The 12,003-nt window shown below is 38.8% G+C and overlaps 1 protein-coding gene across 1 annotated transcript in view; it reads right to left on the minus strand.

The window, feature by feature from the left end:
- myo1d (myosin 1D) overlaps positions 1 to 12,003 on the minus strand; it is a 103,386-nt gene that overhangs the window by 31,481 nt on the left and 59,902 nt on the right. The window contains exons 17-20 of the mRNA XM_054598522.1: positions 9,655 to 9,878; positions 8,699 to 8,837; positions 7,477 to 7,581; positions 7,175 to 7,288 (exon numbers count right to left, since the gene is read on the minus strand). Coding sequence (XP_054454497.1) covers positions 7,175 to 7,288; positions 7,477 to 7,581; positions 8,699 to 8,837; positions 9,655 to 9,878 — 582 coding nt within the window. The remainder of the gene's footprint in view (positions 1 to 7,174; positions 7,289 to 7,476; positions 7,582 to 8,698; positions 8,838 to 9,654; positions 9,879 to 12,003) is intronic.

A 12,003-nucleotide genomic window follows, 5' to 3' on the forward strand; every position in this document is an offset into this window, starting at 1 on the left:
AGCTAAGTTGAAGTCTTAATTATGGTGCAAATGGGAAAAAAAGCTAACAAATGGCAAAAGTCATTGTGTTTTGAAAATTATAATGTATTTTAGAGATGGAGCTTAAAAGGTGCTGAATTCCAGATGATGAGTTTGAACGTATGATTGTGTTTGTGGGATGCCCTTCACGGTGCAAACAGCTGCAACAGTGCTGACAGTGTTTTCCTAAGAGGGAACTAGAGGGTGGGCATACATTTCCGTAACAACCCTTGATTATATGTTGACGGGTTGAGTGTGCAGCCTCTATACACTTCTGGTTAGATCTGGATCTTTGTCCTCCAGGAGATTCAGCCTCTCTGTTTGTCTCTACTTCTGCATGTCTTTCTTCCTCCTTACTGTGTGAATGCTTGAGCTTTGTCTCTTGTGTGTTTGTGTGGTCTGTCCTCTTTCCAGGTGAGTGAGTGTTGGAAGACTCCCAAGCTGCTTGAGGTCTCCCCGGATCCGTATTCTTCATATATGTTTACAAACATTTAACAAACCATGTAATTCTGATAGTCCATGCAGTCATTTTATTATGTTTGTCTTTCCTGTTTACGCGACATCTACTGCATGTCTGTCAGTTGTAGAGAAGGGAGGTTTCTGTATCGACTGTATATTTAAAGTGGACGCAGTCGTCGTGACATCACACATTGGTTGTGGACTGCCATTTGGAAGCCTTGAGTTTGGCATTTTGGCCGTCGCCATCTTGTTTTTTTTGCAACCAGTGAACATAAGTGACCATATTTGGACTGTGGAGGCGTGGCGTGGAGACGCCGTATACGTCTCTGGTAGAGACCTGGTAGGTAGCCCCGCCCTAAAGCATACCCTGCTTTATGGTCTGTTTGACTCTAAATGGAGCATCATTTACTAAATGAACATCATGCTGTATTGAAGAAGACTTGAAACTAGAGATTGAGACCATAAACTCATGTTTACAATGTTTACTGAGGGAATAAATCAAGAGAGAAGTAGAGTCATTTTCTCATAGACTTCTATACAACCAGAGGAGTCGCCCCCTGATGGACATTAGAGAGAATGCAAGTTTAAGGCACTTCAGCATTGGCTCACACTTTAGACCTGGGGGTTGCTCCCTGGTTTCTTCCACCTTTTCCCTGTTTTTTTGAAGGATTTTTTTTCCTTTTTCTGAATCGAGTGTGTTGTGTGTTGTATAGATTATACAATCTCTAAAGGACGCTTTGTGATATTAGGCTGTATAAATAAAACTTACATGACGCTTCTTTTCTCTTTCCTTTCTATTACACTAATATATTTGAAAAAATATGGAATATTATGCATCTGACAGCTCTGCTATGTTGCTTTTTTAAAATCACACTGATTGGCTCAAGGAGGACATTATTAATTTACATATTTTTTTACGAAGAGGACTGCACCAAAATGCTGCATTTAGAAATGCCATGTTCCCAGAGTACGCACACAAGTGGGTGTATTTTGGTGAAAGCACTTGTAATAGAACTACTTTACAATGTGTGGTTGTAAATGTGCAGACCAGACCACTATGGTTTTGGTTCTGCAGTTGTCATGAGGACATAACAAGAACAGCACGCTGTATTCTTACGGGATCAACTTATCGGTTATATAACACATCCCCACAGTCCTGTAAAGATAGAAGGGGAAAAAAGCAGCAGGAACAACGGGTGATTAAATGAATATGATATAATGAGCTGCTGTGAGATCTTCAGCGAACCAGACAGAGATGTTTACAGGGCAAAAAAACTGCCTGCAAGTTGCCTCTGACATGTATGAATTTATTAACACAGTTATGCGTCATCACCTTCTTAACCTGATCATGTTTGCGATATTTTGCATAATTTAAGACATTATTTTTTCTACCCGCTGGTTTAAGAATAGGCTGCAAATGTACACCGTTCATCTATACAAACAAATGCAGCTGTGGGGGGTAGGAAGTGTTGAAAAAAACAGACTGAAGTGAAGAGATCAACGGGTGAATATATATATATATATATATATATATATATTATATATATATAAATTAAAAAAAGAGCCGCAGGGATCAGAAATATGCCTCGCTGGGGAAAAAGAAAAAGGGAAGTAGAAGAGTGCACATACAGGAGAGCGATTTGTGCACATGCCTGAACGACACCAGACATCAGCTGATCTGCCCTGCCGCCCCGTATCCATGACAACGCTGTCTCCTGGGAAGTTGGCATGACAACAACGGGAGGAGAGAAGCGGCAGCAGCAGCAGCGAGAGGGAGGAGGAGGAGGAGAGGAGAGGAAAGACAGCACTAGATAGGGAGACGGGTGAGGTGGGGGTGGGTGGATGTGAGTGTGGAGTAGAAAATGAAAAGGAAAAAAAAGATGGTGCAAAACAGGGAGACGAGTCACTGATGCAGAACGGATATTTCACCATTTCTTCATCCGTATATACGTTTAATTCAAGAACACATAGAGTGTAACGATGTCTCTTTTGCAGCACAGGCATTAATTGGCGTGTAAATCGTTTTGGCGGACAGTAGTCGGCTCTTTACTGTAGAACCAACCATCTGTCAGCTCTCATGCTGCCCTGCAGGAGCAGCAGTAAACACACAGTATCGGGCAGTGATGTGGTGTGGTGTTAGCCTATCAGTGCTAATCAACAACGAGCTAACTGCTCTCCCCTCTGTGTGACCTCCTCCTCCGATCGATAGCGCCGCGTAACCCTGCCGTGGCTCTCAGCCTGCAGCACATCTCCATCTCCTCCTCACCCCTCTTCCTCTCTACATGTCTTTTCTCCCACCCACATGTGCACTTTTTTCACCTTGACCAACTCACTCACCCGCTCACTCAGCTTGACATTTATAAAAAGGCCCCGTTGTGATGGATGCAGCAGGGCAGCGGTTTATAATCAGGGATGTGATTGGGACTAAAAGGATGAATGACTTTAAAATAGAGAGGCTGTTAATTGTCTATATTTCTCATATTGTCAACAAAATCCACAATAAAAACAAAAACAATAGAAAAAATTAAATGAAGATGCACATCTACAGCAGGAACCTATAGGAACCACAAATATATTGTTTAAAAGGCTCAGTAGCTTCCTAAAACAGCTAGTCACTGTAGTTCTTAAGAAATATTACTCACACAGTAGGAAATAGTGCATTTGTTTTTCAGCGGCGGATTAATCCACATTTGGTGCTCTAGTCTAGTTAGTATTTTCTGGCAGCAGGACAGTGTATTTGTGGTTGATTCAGAATAAACTACAGTGTGTGTGTTCATGGTGATGAAGGAACAACAGAGAGGATCACTGATGTGTTTTTAATGGAGCTCTACGGCTCAGAGGAAGAAGAGATACCAGGCTTTAGATACACAGACTCGTTAGTAGGAACAATTCATGTTTTGATGGGATTTGTTAACTATAACAAAAATATAGAATATCACAAGAGTTATCCTTTAACAGTGCAACAAATTATTAATTGTTTTAGATTTTTTTTTTTTTTAAAGACAAAAAAAATGTCTCTCCTCTGTTTTATGGCCTGTTTGACTCTAAATGGAGCATACTTTACTAAATGAACATCATGCTGTATTGAAGAAGACTTGAAACTAGAGATTGAGACCATAAACTCATGTTTACAATGTTTACTGAGGGAGTAAATCAAGAGAGAAGTAGAGTCATTTTCTCATAGACTTCTATACAACCAGAGGAGCCGCCCCCTGATGGACATTAGAGAGAATGCAGGTTAAATGCACTCCAGCATTTGCCTCACTCTTCATACTTGGAGGTTGCTGCCTGGTTATCGTGTTTGTTTACTCTTCTACTCTTGTTGTGTCACTCTCAAAGTGTGAAAGCTGCAAACCTTACTATGTGTCCTTCTACAACACTGATGGCTCTCCATATGCCTGGTGTATGGGACTCGGCTCAGTGTGTGTGTGTGTGTGTGTGTGTGTGTGTGTGTGTGTGTGTGTGTGTGTGTGTGTGTGTGTGTGTGTGTGTGTGACTCTCTGAATGAACAATAATTAAAAATCATGCAGCTCTCTCTCTATCTTTTCCACCATCTGTCTCGACTCCACCTCCCCATCTCACTTCCAGATGCAGCGCTACAGGCTTTGGATGTCCGTCTCCGAGCTCTCCTCTAATTCCCTCTTGTCACTCTGTCAGATTGAACACTGGGGCGTCTCGTCACAGTTGTCACCGCACACCAACCTCATATCTCACTCATTTCACCAAACGACGGGGGCCTTTCCACCCTCACAGAGTAACGCATTACTTCTTTACTTCCTGTCTCATTCCTGATTCACCTCCAGGGTCAGTGGTGCAAGGAAATAGCGTGAGCAATACATGTGTCAAAGCAGAGAACAACAGCAGGGCTGGTTAAATCATCAGTAGTTTGTTTACACATTCATTTAAATGCTGCTTTCTGTTCTCTCTTTGTTTTCATTAAAAGGAGACTTTGCGGTCCATTTACCTTTAACTGCATAAATACGTTTGTGAAGATCTATTGGATTTTTATGACTCGGTTTTAGTCTAAATGTTTTTTTACCCTCTTTTTTCATGCAGGCCACATCACAGCTAGACTTGGCCATTATTTATATAGCACCTTTTACATGAGAATGCACCTGTATAGTTTAGTATAGTATGTTAAAAAAGTCATAGTATGGTAATTCGAAAAAGATATGGTATAGAATGTTAAAAAAGAAAGAGTAATAAAAAAGTGTTAAATCCTTGAGATGAATATTAAATATAAATAAATGTAAATAAATATAGAGCTCCAGCCAGTTAGCTTAGTTTAGCTTAGCATAAAGACTGGAAACACGTAAACAAGTTAAAACTGTAGTGTAAAGTGTTTTGTGATTGACTATTTCTTGGTCGGGCATAAAAAATTCTTGTCTTCTTTGCTGTTGCCTTGCAAGAAAGCAAATAAGCATACAGTATTTTCCTGAAAACTAAATGACAACTGCAGCCTCCGAATCAGAAATGAATTACATTTGGTGAGAAAAATTGATGAAAACAAGACAGCAATAAATAAATTCCACCTTATATGCAACAGATTCTGTCAGTGATAGTGACAAAAACAAGTAGCATGATGTCAACACACACACACACACACACACACACACACACACACACACACACACACACACACACACACACACACACACACACACACACACACACACACACACACACACACACACACACAGGACAGAAATGCCATGGAAACAGCCTCATGTGCTGTGTGCATGTAGCAGCTTTAATGGGCCTATCACAGCGTGAATATGAATTAAAATCAGCCAATTGTAGAGCTGAATGAGATTTTTGCATTTTGACATGTTGCCACAGGGTAACAGGCTGGTGAGATGTGGAGACCAGCGATAATACAGCTGCTGTCACATCCAGCAGAATGTAAACCTCGACTAGGAGTGCAGGAATATCGTAGAGTCTATGTCTCACTGTTGCATAAAATTAACATGTATGTTGGAAAGGCTGCAACTCATGATTATTTCATGATCAAATAACCGTTTGGTTTATAAAATGTCACAAAATGTCAAGTTGTCTTGTAAAATAAACAGTAAAAAACTAAAGATATTCAATTAAAGATGACATGAGAAAGAAAACATAAGCAAATCCTCGCATTTAAGAAGCTTAAGAAACCAAATATTTACAATTTTTGCTAAATAAATGACTTTAACGGTCAATTAATTAATTTAATTTTCTTTTAATTCGTAATAAATGTATTGTTTTAAGTCTTAAGAAAGCTTTTATGTGGGATTTTTTTTTTCTTATTAATAAAAATGCCTTGCAGGGTAAAAATAGATGACTGTGAAACCAATATACTGTGCACTCTAATCCATATATACATATTTAAATTTATATAATTTGTTAAACCACTTTAAAGCAACTTCCCTGAAACCTCTTACCAAAAATATATAATTAGATTTTATGAGTCAGTGTTTCAAAGGCAACATGTAGTACTCTACTGTACATTTATGGAAATTTAAACGAAGTACATTATGAGAAGCTTGTTCAATATAATCCTATTACTGCACTGGGTCTTTAATAATTAAACTAATACATTTTATTCTAATGAGGCAGACTTTCAGAGTGCTCTTTCTGCTATACATTACGGTCTCTGTATAATGAGGCAGCCATTTTAATTAAAGTTGGCCAGCAGTAGTGAAGTCTTTATCAAATAGTTAACAGGAATAGACTTCAAATTACTGCTGCTTATCGTGAGTTTGTGTCTTTTAAATTCATTTTAAAATGGTTTCAACAGGTTTTATTCCTTCATGTGTTAAACACATTATAGTATGAAGCGTTTTTTCATTTTTCCCAATATGATCTTTATTGTTTTTTTTACCTCTACTGGCTACAAAGCAATTTATTTTTATTATTCCCTATTATATAGCTGTCAAACTATCAGATTATCTTGGCCAAGTGAATTCACGATAATATCTTGATAATTATAGAAAATTAAAAACTATGTAAATAATAATAATGCTATCAGTCAAATGCATCTTTAACTTAGTTAAATGAGTGATTTGCCTCGTTTTTGTCAAATGAATTTCACTCAAAATATGAGAGTTAGGAGGTGAAGAGAGAGTCTGTTACCATAAAATTATGTATAAAATGATTAATGCGGCGCTGGAGTATTTGCACAACATCACCAAGTGTGCATCATCGACACGATATAAATATTTCATTTTTAAATATCATGGTTATTGCCATTTCTGGTATATTGCGAAAAAGTTAAATGTGAAAGAATAGATGTGATGAGACGGTTGTTTCTCTTTGTGTCTCTGTTTATAGAAGTTAAACAGAGGCTAAATGAATGCTCACCTCATTCATAAATAAATATTTTGATATTAAATTGACTCTTTAGATTAATCAAAATAAGACTCTTGGGCTTTTTCGAAGCGTTATCTTGAGCTTATATGAATCATGGTTTCATTTTGAAGTGGGTAACATGTCATTCAAATCCAAAGCTGTTCTACATAAACCCTTTTTCATTCTGACCTGCTTCACATGAAACAGTATTTTATGGATTTTCATCTAGAAGATATCTCCAAAATATGAAACCTCTTTGGAAATCTGCACTAAAATGCTGTTTAGAACTGTGTCTAATAATGATCCGCCCTCTGTTTCCCGGCCTGTGTTTGTAATAGAAGAAGCTGTGAAAAGGAATTGGAGAGTGCCATACGTTGTAGAGGGGGATGCTCTTCATGGGTTTGTACTGCTTCAGGGGGTCCATCTTGTAGAGGTGGCGGTCAGTGATGAGCACAGCCCGGTCCTCCGCCTTGTGGAATCGGTTGATCTGTGGAAACACAAAAAGCTCCTCATTACTCACCCTGCAGGATAAGAAACACATCCAAACAGCCTGCAGGGAGACGGAGGGAAACCGCGAGCAGTTGGGGTTTGCTTGTTTGTGCAGACGGATGCATGTTGTGACTGTGAGTGCATGCGGTTAGGAGTGGATGAATTCTTTAAAAGTCTTCTTCGTACCTTACGAACGTTGCCGGAGAACAAAATCCTCATGAACTTGTCTTTACGCTGCAGCTCGCTGGAAACCAGTGTGAACGACGAGGCCGAATCAGGGCTGTCTCGCTTCTGTCGGACACAAAACACACAGAAAACCTGTTAAAACACTCAAAATATCTAAAGGAATTCAGACAGAGAAAGAGTTATCTTATTCACACTCTCACTAGGAAGTGTGATAAACTCAATCTGTCAAATTACTGACATTACGAATCTCCTAATTAACTATATTTACTCTCATTGCCGATTTCAATTAATAATATTTCACATTTGTCACATATATAAGTTCAACATTTTGGCAAATATGCGTTTTTGATACTTTAAACTCTCACGTCTGTACAGTAAATATGAAGCTCGTTAGCTTAGCTTAGCACAAAGACTGGAAACGGGGACACAGCTAGCCCTCCCAATGCCTTTAATTGGCCTGGATATTTTCTGTGTTCAATGTCAAATCTGTTGTGTTTTGCTAGCCTACTGCTACTGATGTAAGCAAACTTGATAGCAGATAGAAATTGTAATCAAGTGACTTATTTCATCAAATTTATGTGAATATTCTTTGAACATTAAGTTCAGAAAAGAGACGCAATACCATAAAGTAACAGCTGATGACAGAAGCAACACTGACACAGTTGCACACACTAAGACACATATTAAAAAAATTCCACTGTTGCTGTGTTTAGTTTTCTCCTTTAAACATATAAAGACACTCTCATTACTTTAGTGATGGGACGATATAGGAGTTTATCACGGATGATTATTAAAAAAAAATCCATTCCATCATCGGAATAATGGTAAATACCGTAAAAAAAACCCACCTGTCTAGCTCCTTATCATGGTAGAACAGTGATGTAAATAAATAAAGCATGTTTTAAAAAATACAGTTATCGTGCTATAAAGGACAGATTCAAGGAAACCTGGTGATTTATGATAAACAAACAAACAAAAAAAAGAAAAAAATCTCTTAAAAAAAGATGGTAAAAAGCATAAAATATTTGTTTCCTAACAACATGTAAGGGAAAGTGATATTTATGTCTTAGTGCCATTTCAAGCATATTTTGATACTTTATTATCAGGATAATATGGTGAATCTGAATTGTTTTTGCTAGGATAAGGATGACATTATTGTTTCATATCGTCCCATGTCTATATCACTTTTCCCCACCAACCCTGCCACCCCCCCCCGACTCACCAGGTAGTTTCCTTCCCAGGCTCTCTGCAGCCCCAAGTCGGCCCTCTGGCCCTTCAGAGCCTCCAGGCTGGCTACCTTGGCCCTCACCTGCAGGGCCTCCTCCGGAGAGAGGCCTTTGATCAGCGTCCATGCCCACCACCTGGAGGCACACACACACACACACACACACACACACACACACACACACACACACACACACACACACACACACACACACACACACACACACACACACACACACACACACACACAAACACACACACACATACAAAGAGAGAACTGAGAGCTGAAGAAAACCAACCCTCTCCATTGAGACTACAGCATTAGGCCTTGATAGCTGTGTCAGCGGGACAGAATCGGACCCCAGCTGTACTGTACTTATTGGCCCTTAACTCACACATCCTGACAGCCAACATCATTCTCTGGGAAGGCTAGTTTCTTACGGTGCCAGGCTTCAAATAGAGAGAAGCAAACAAACAGACGTCGGGATGAAAGGCAGCGATGAGTCTTTGATGAGGGGAAGAAAAATCAATGAGCCCAGTGTGAGCCCAGGGCCGAAGGAAACGTGTGTTCAAGATGCTTCAAACGGACTCATCTGGATGTAAAATAACACTGGAGGCCACGCGTTCTCTCCAGCTGTTGGGGTCAGACCCACTTTTCGTTCAGCCAATACAGGAAAATGCTTTTCTCTCCAACAGACAGCATTTAAAAAACATTTATTTCAACAAAGGCTCATCCTCTGCGTCGGTTTGAATGAGAAGGGATGGTGCATTATTTTGCATTTAAAGGCAGTTTTACTTTATATTTTAACATTTCAAAATAAAAGAGAATGGACCACAAACAGCATTAAAAAAAAACCAGTTTGTTATTTGCGTTTAAAAAGCATAAACCTCTATCTAAATCTTGAAATGGTGGCAGATAACACAACATAACATTTAAAGATAAAGTAATGTTACCGGTTGTAGATGCTCCTGAGGGCCTCCTCGAACTTGCGTAGGACTTTGGGGGGCGTCGGCCACTTCACATGCCGGCCGTAGTCCTTCATGGACCGGACGTTTTTGAAGCGGCGGTTGACCTCGCGGACGTACGATCTCACCTTGTAGCGTCGGTAGGCCTGCAGGATGACGAGGGCCGCTCTCATCCGCCGGTATCGCATTCTGGCTATGGTGCCCCTCCACACCTGCAGACACGGGGAAACATGATGAGCTTTTATGTAACTGCAATCAATAAGCCTCATCACTGTATTTTCACATGCGTAGAACACAACTTGTGCATGGCTCTTGAGGAATGATTACTATACTTCACTGCCATGAGTGACAAATGAGAGACTCACAAGAGACAGAAAGAAAACAGTCAAACAAGACTTTTAATCCCTGTAAGAGACAATTGGGTAAAAAAAGGTTTGTTGACATATTAAGAATAAAGGTTTTTAAAGAGGGAATTTTTGGATTTCTCTTTGAAACACCATAAATCTGAAAATACTGTCAACAGCTATAACCAAAATCTTCGCCATGTTTTCAGAAATTCAATATTGTAAGAATCAGGATTTGAATGATATATGAACAAACCCCTCTGTGAAAACCTTCAGAATATAGATGGTAATATGACTGTAAAGTTTGGGTTATGTCAGTACTACTGAAGTGGAGATTTCTGGATCAGAGTCTGAAAAAAAACTTATTTAGAGAAAACGGCCTTTAAAGATATGTTTTGTGAAATGACATACATTTTGAAGAGACAACAGGTGAATAGGGTAAAAAAAAATAACTAATAGATATCAGCATGAAACTTCCCCAGTTGATAACTTACATTAAGACAATATCTTTTTGTATTTCAAGTTTTCTGAAAGGTTATGTTTAAATATGTAAATTAGGCATTATTTAATGGTAACTTTTGGTGAATTTAGGAGAAATCTAAAGAAGCAAATAGACAAAGTAGTAAAATGAACACCTCAAATTGTATTATGGACAATTTCTATCCACTAGTCTGAAATAAGACATGTTATGGAAGTGAAACAGTGAGAAATCTCAAAATTGACCAGTGCATTAAAAACTATGTTTTTTTGCTTGTAGTGTCCCCCTTTAATCTGTCAAGTTCTAGAAACAATGGTTCCTACATTACCCATGATGCACGGCAATAAAACGGGGATCCTATTTTTGCCCCATCTCTGCTACTTATAACTGTGAGGACTCATATAGACCTCAACATGCATGACTTCCACTGACCTTTATCTTAAGTGAAGTTCCATTTTTAGCACCGGAGGAAGGAACGAAGGGACATCTTTAACTGCAGATTCTAGATTTGAATTATTTATTTGGCAGAATATCCGTCGCTAACTCGGCTATTTTAAACTCTTATGCAACGATGACTATAAAAAGGTACGACGAAATCAAAATAAAAGTATGGAAAAAAGCTATAAATACAGCTGCATATGAATAAATAAGCTAATATATAAATGTGTATTTCAATGTGTCATACAGCCTCTTTCTTCATTTACAATGATGGAGATAAATTGTTTTTTCATTACTCATCATTAGAATTCATTAACCATTGTTTATTTGTTATGCACCAGTGCTCGTAATGGTTGAATAATATGCATTCAGACTAAAATAAGAAGCCCTTAGCCTGCCTGTAACCAAACATGGGTTGAGTGGCTATCAGACCCTCTAAAACATGAATAATAGATGGAAGTGGGACTCCAGGGAGCCATAACTCCTGATCCGCCCTCACTAAAACCACCACCATATGCTCTCTTATTTTTACTGTTTGCTCCCTCTTTCTTACACATAACTCCTAAATTATTCATACATTTATCTGGATACATTGTACCAAAAATAATCCTAAATAATCAGCAATAAGAGTTCATTTAGTGCCATAAACCAAAGGCAGTACTGCATTAGAGGCTCACTCCTGAATATCATGGAAGAGCAATGCAAAGTAATGACGGAGATCATGAATATTTAATCTTTCAGAGCGTGGGGGTGGCCGTCGGTTTTTTTTCACCTGATGAGACTGGCGGTGTGATAATTCACAAGAAGAAGAGAAGTCATGCACCACTGGAACGTGGAAGCAGAAGATTAATTCATGTCCTTTCAAGATGATAACGTTGCATCCACATCGGCCGCAAATTTGTGTTTAAGATGTTCTGTTGCATTTTGTTTTAATGTGAAATGTCACTTTTTAATTAAAGGAATGTAACACGCTGTCACATCCTTTGAACAGCATTAACTGAAGGATATATTTCAGAGCCGTGATTCGTCCACAACATTAAATCTGAATTGTAAACAGGACGGCCATCCGAAAGAAAT

The sequence above is a fragment of the Anoplopoma fimbria genome, chromosome 5, assembly GCF_027596085.1.
Source record: "Anoplopoma fimbria isolate UVic2021 breed Golden Eagle Sablefish chromosome 5, Afim_UVic_2022, whole genome shotgun sequence".
Classification (NCBI taxonomy): domain Eukaryota; kingdom Metazoa; phylum Chordata; class Actinopteri; order Perciformes; family Anoplopomatidae; genus Anoplopoma; species Anoplopoma fimbria.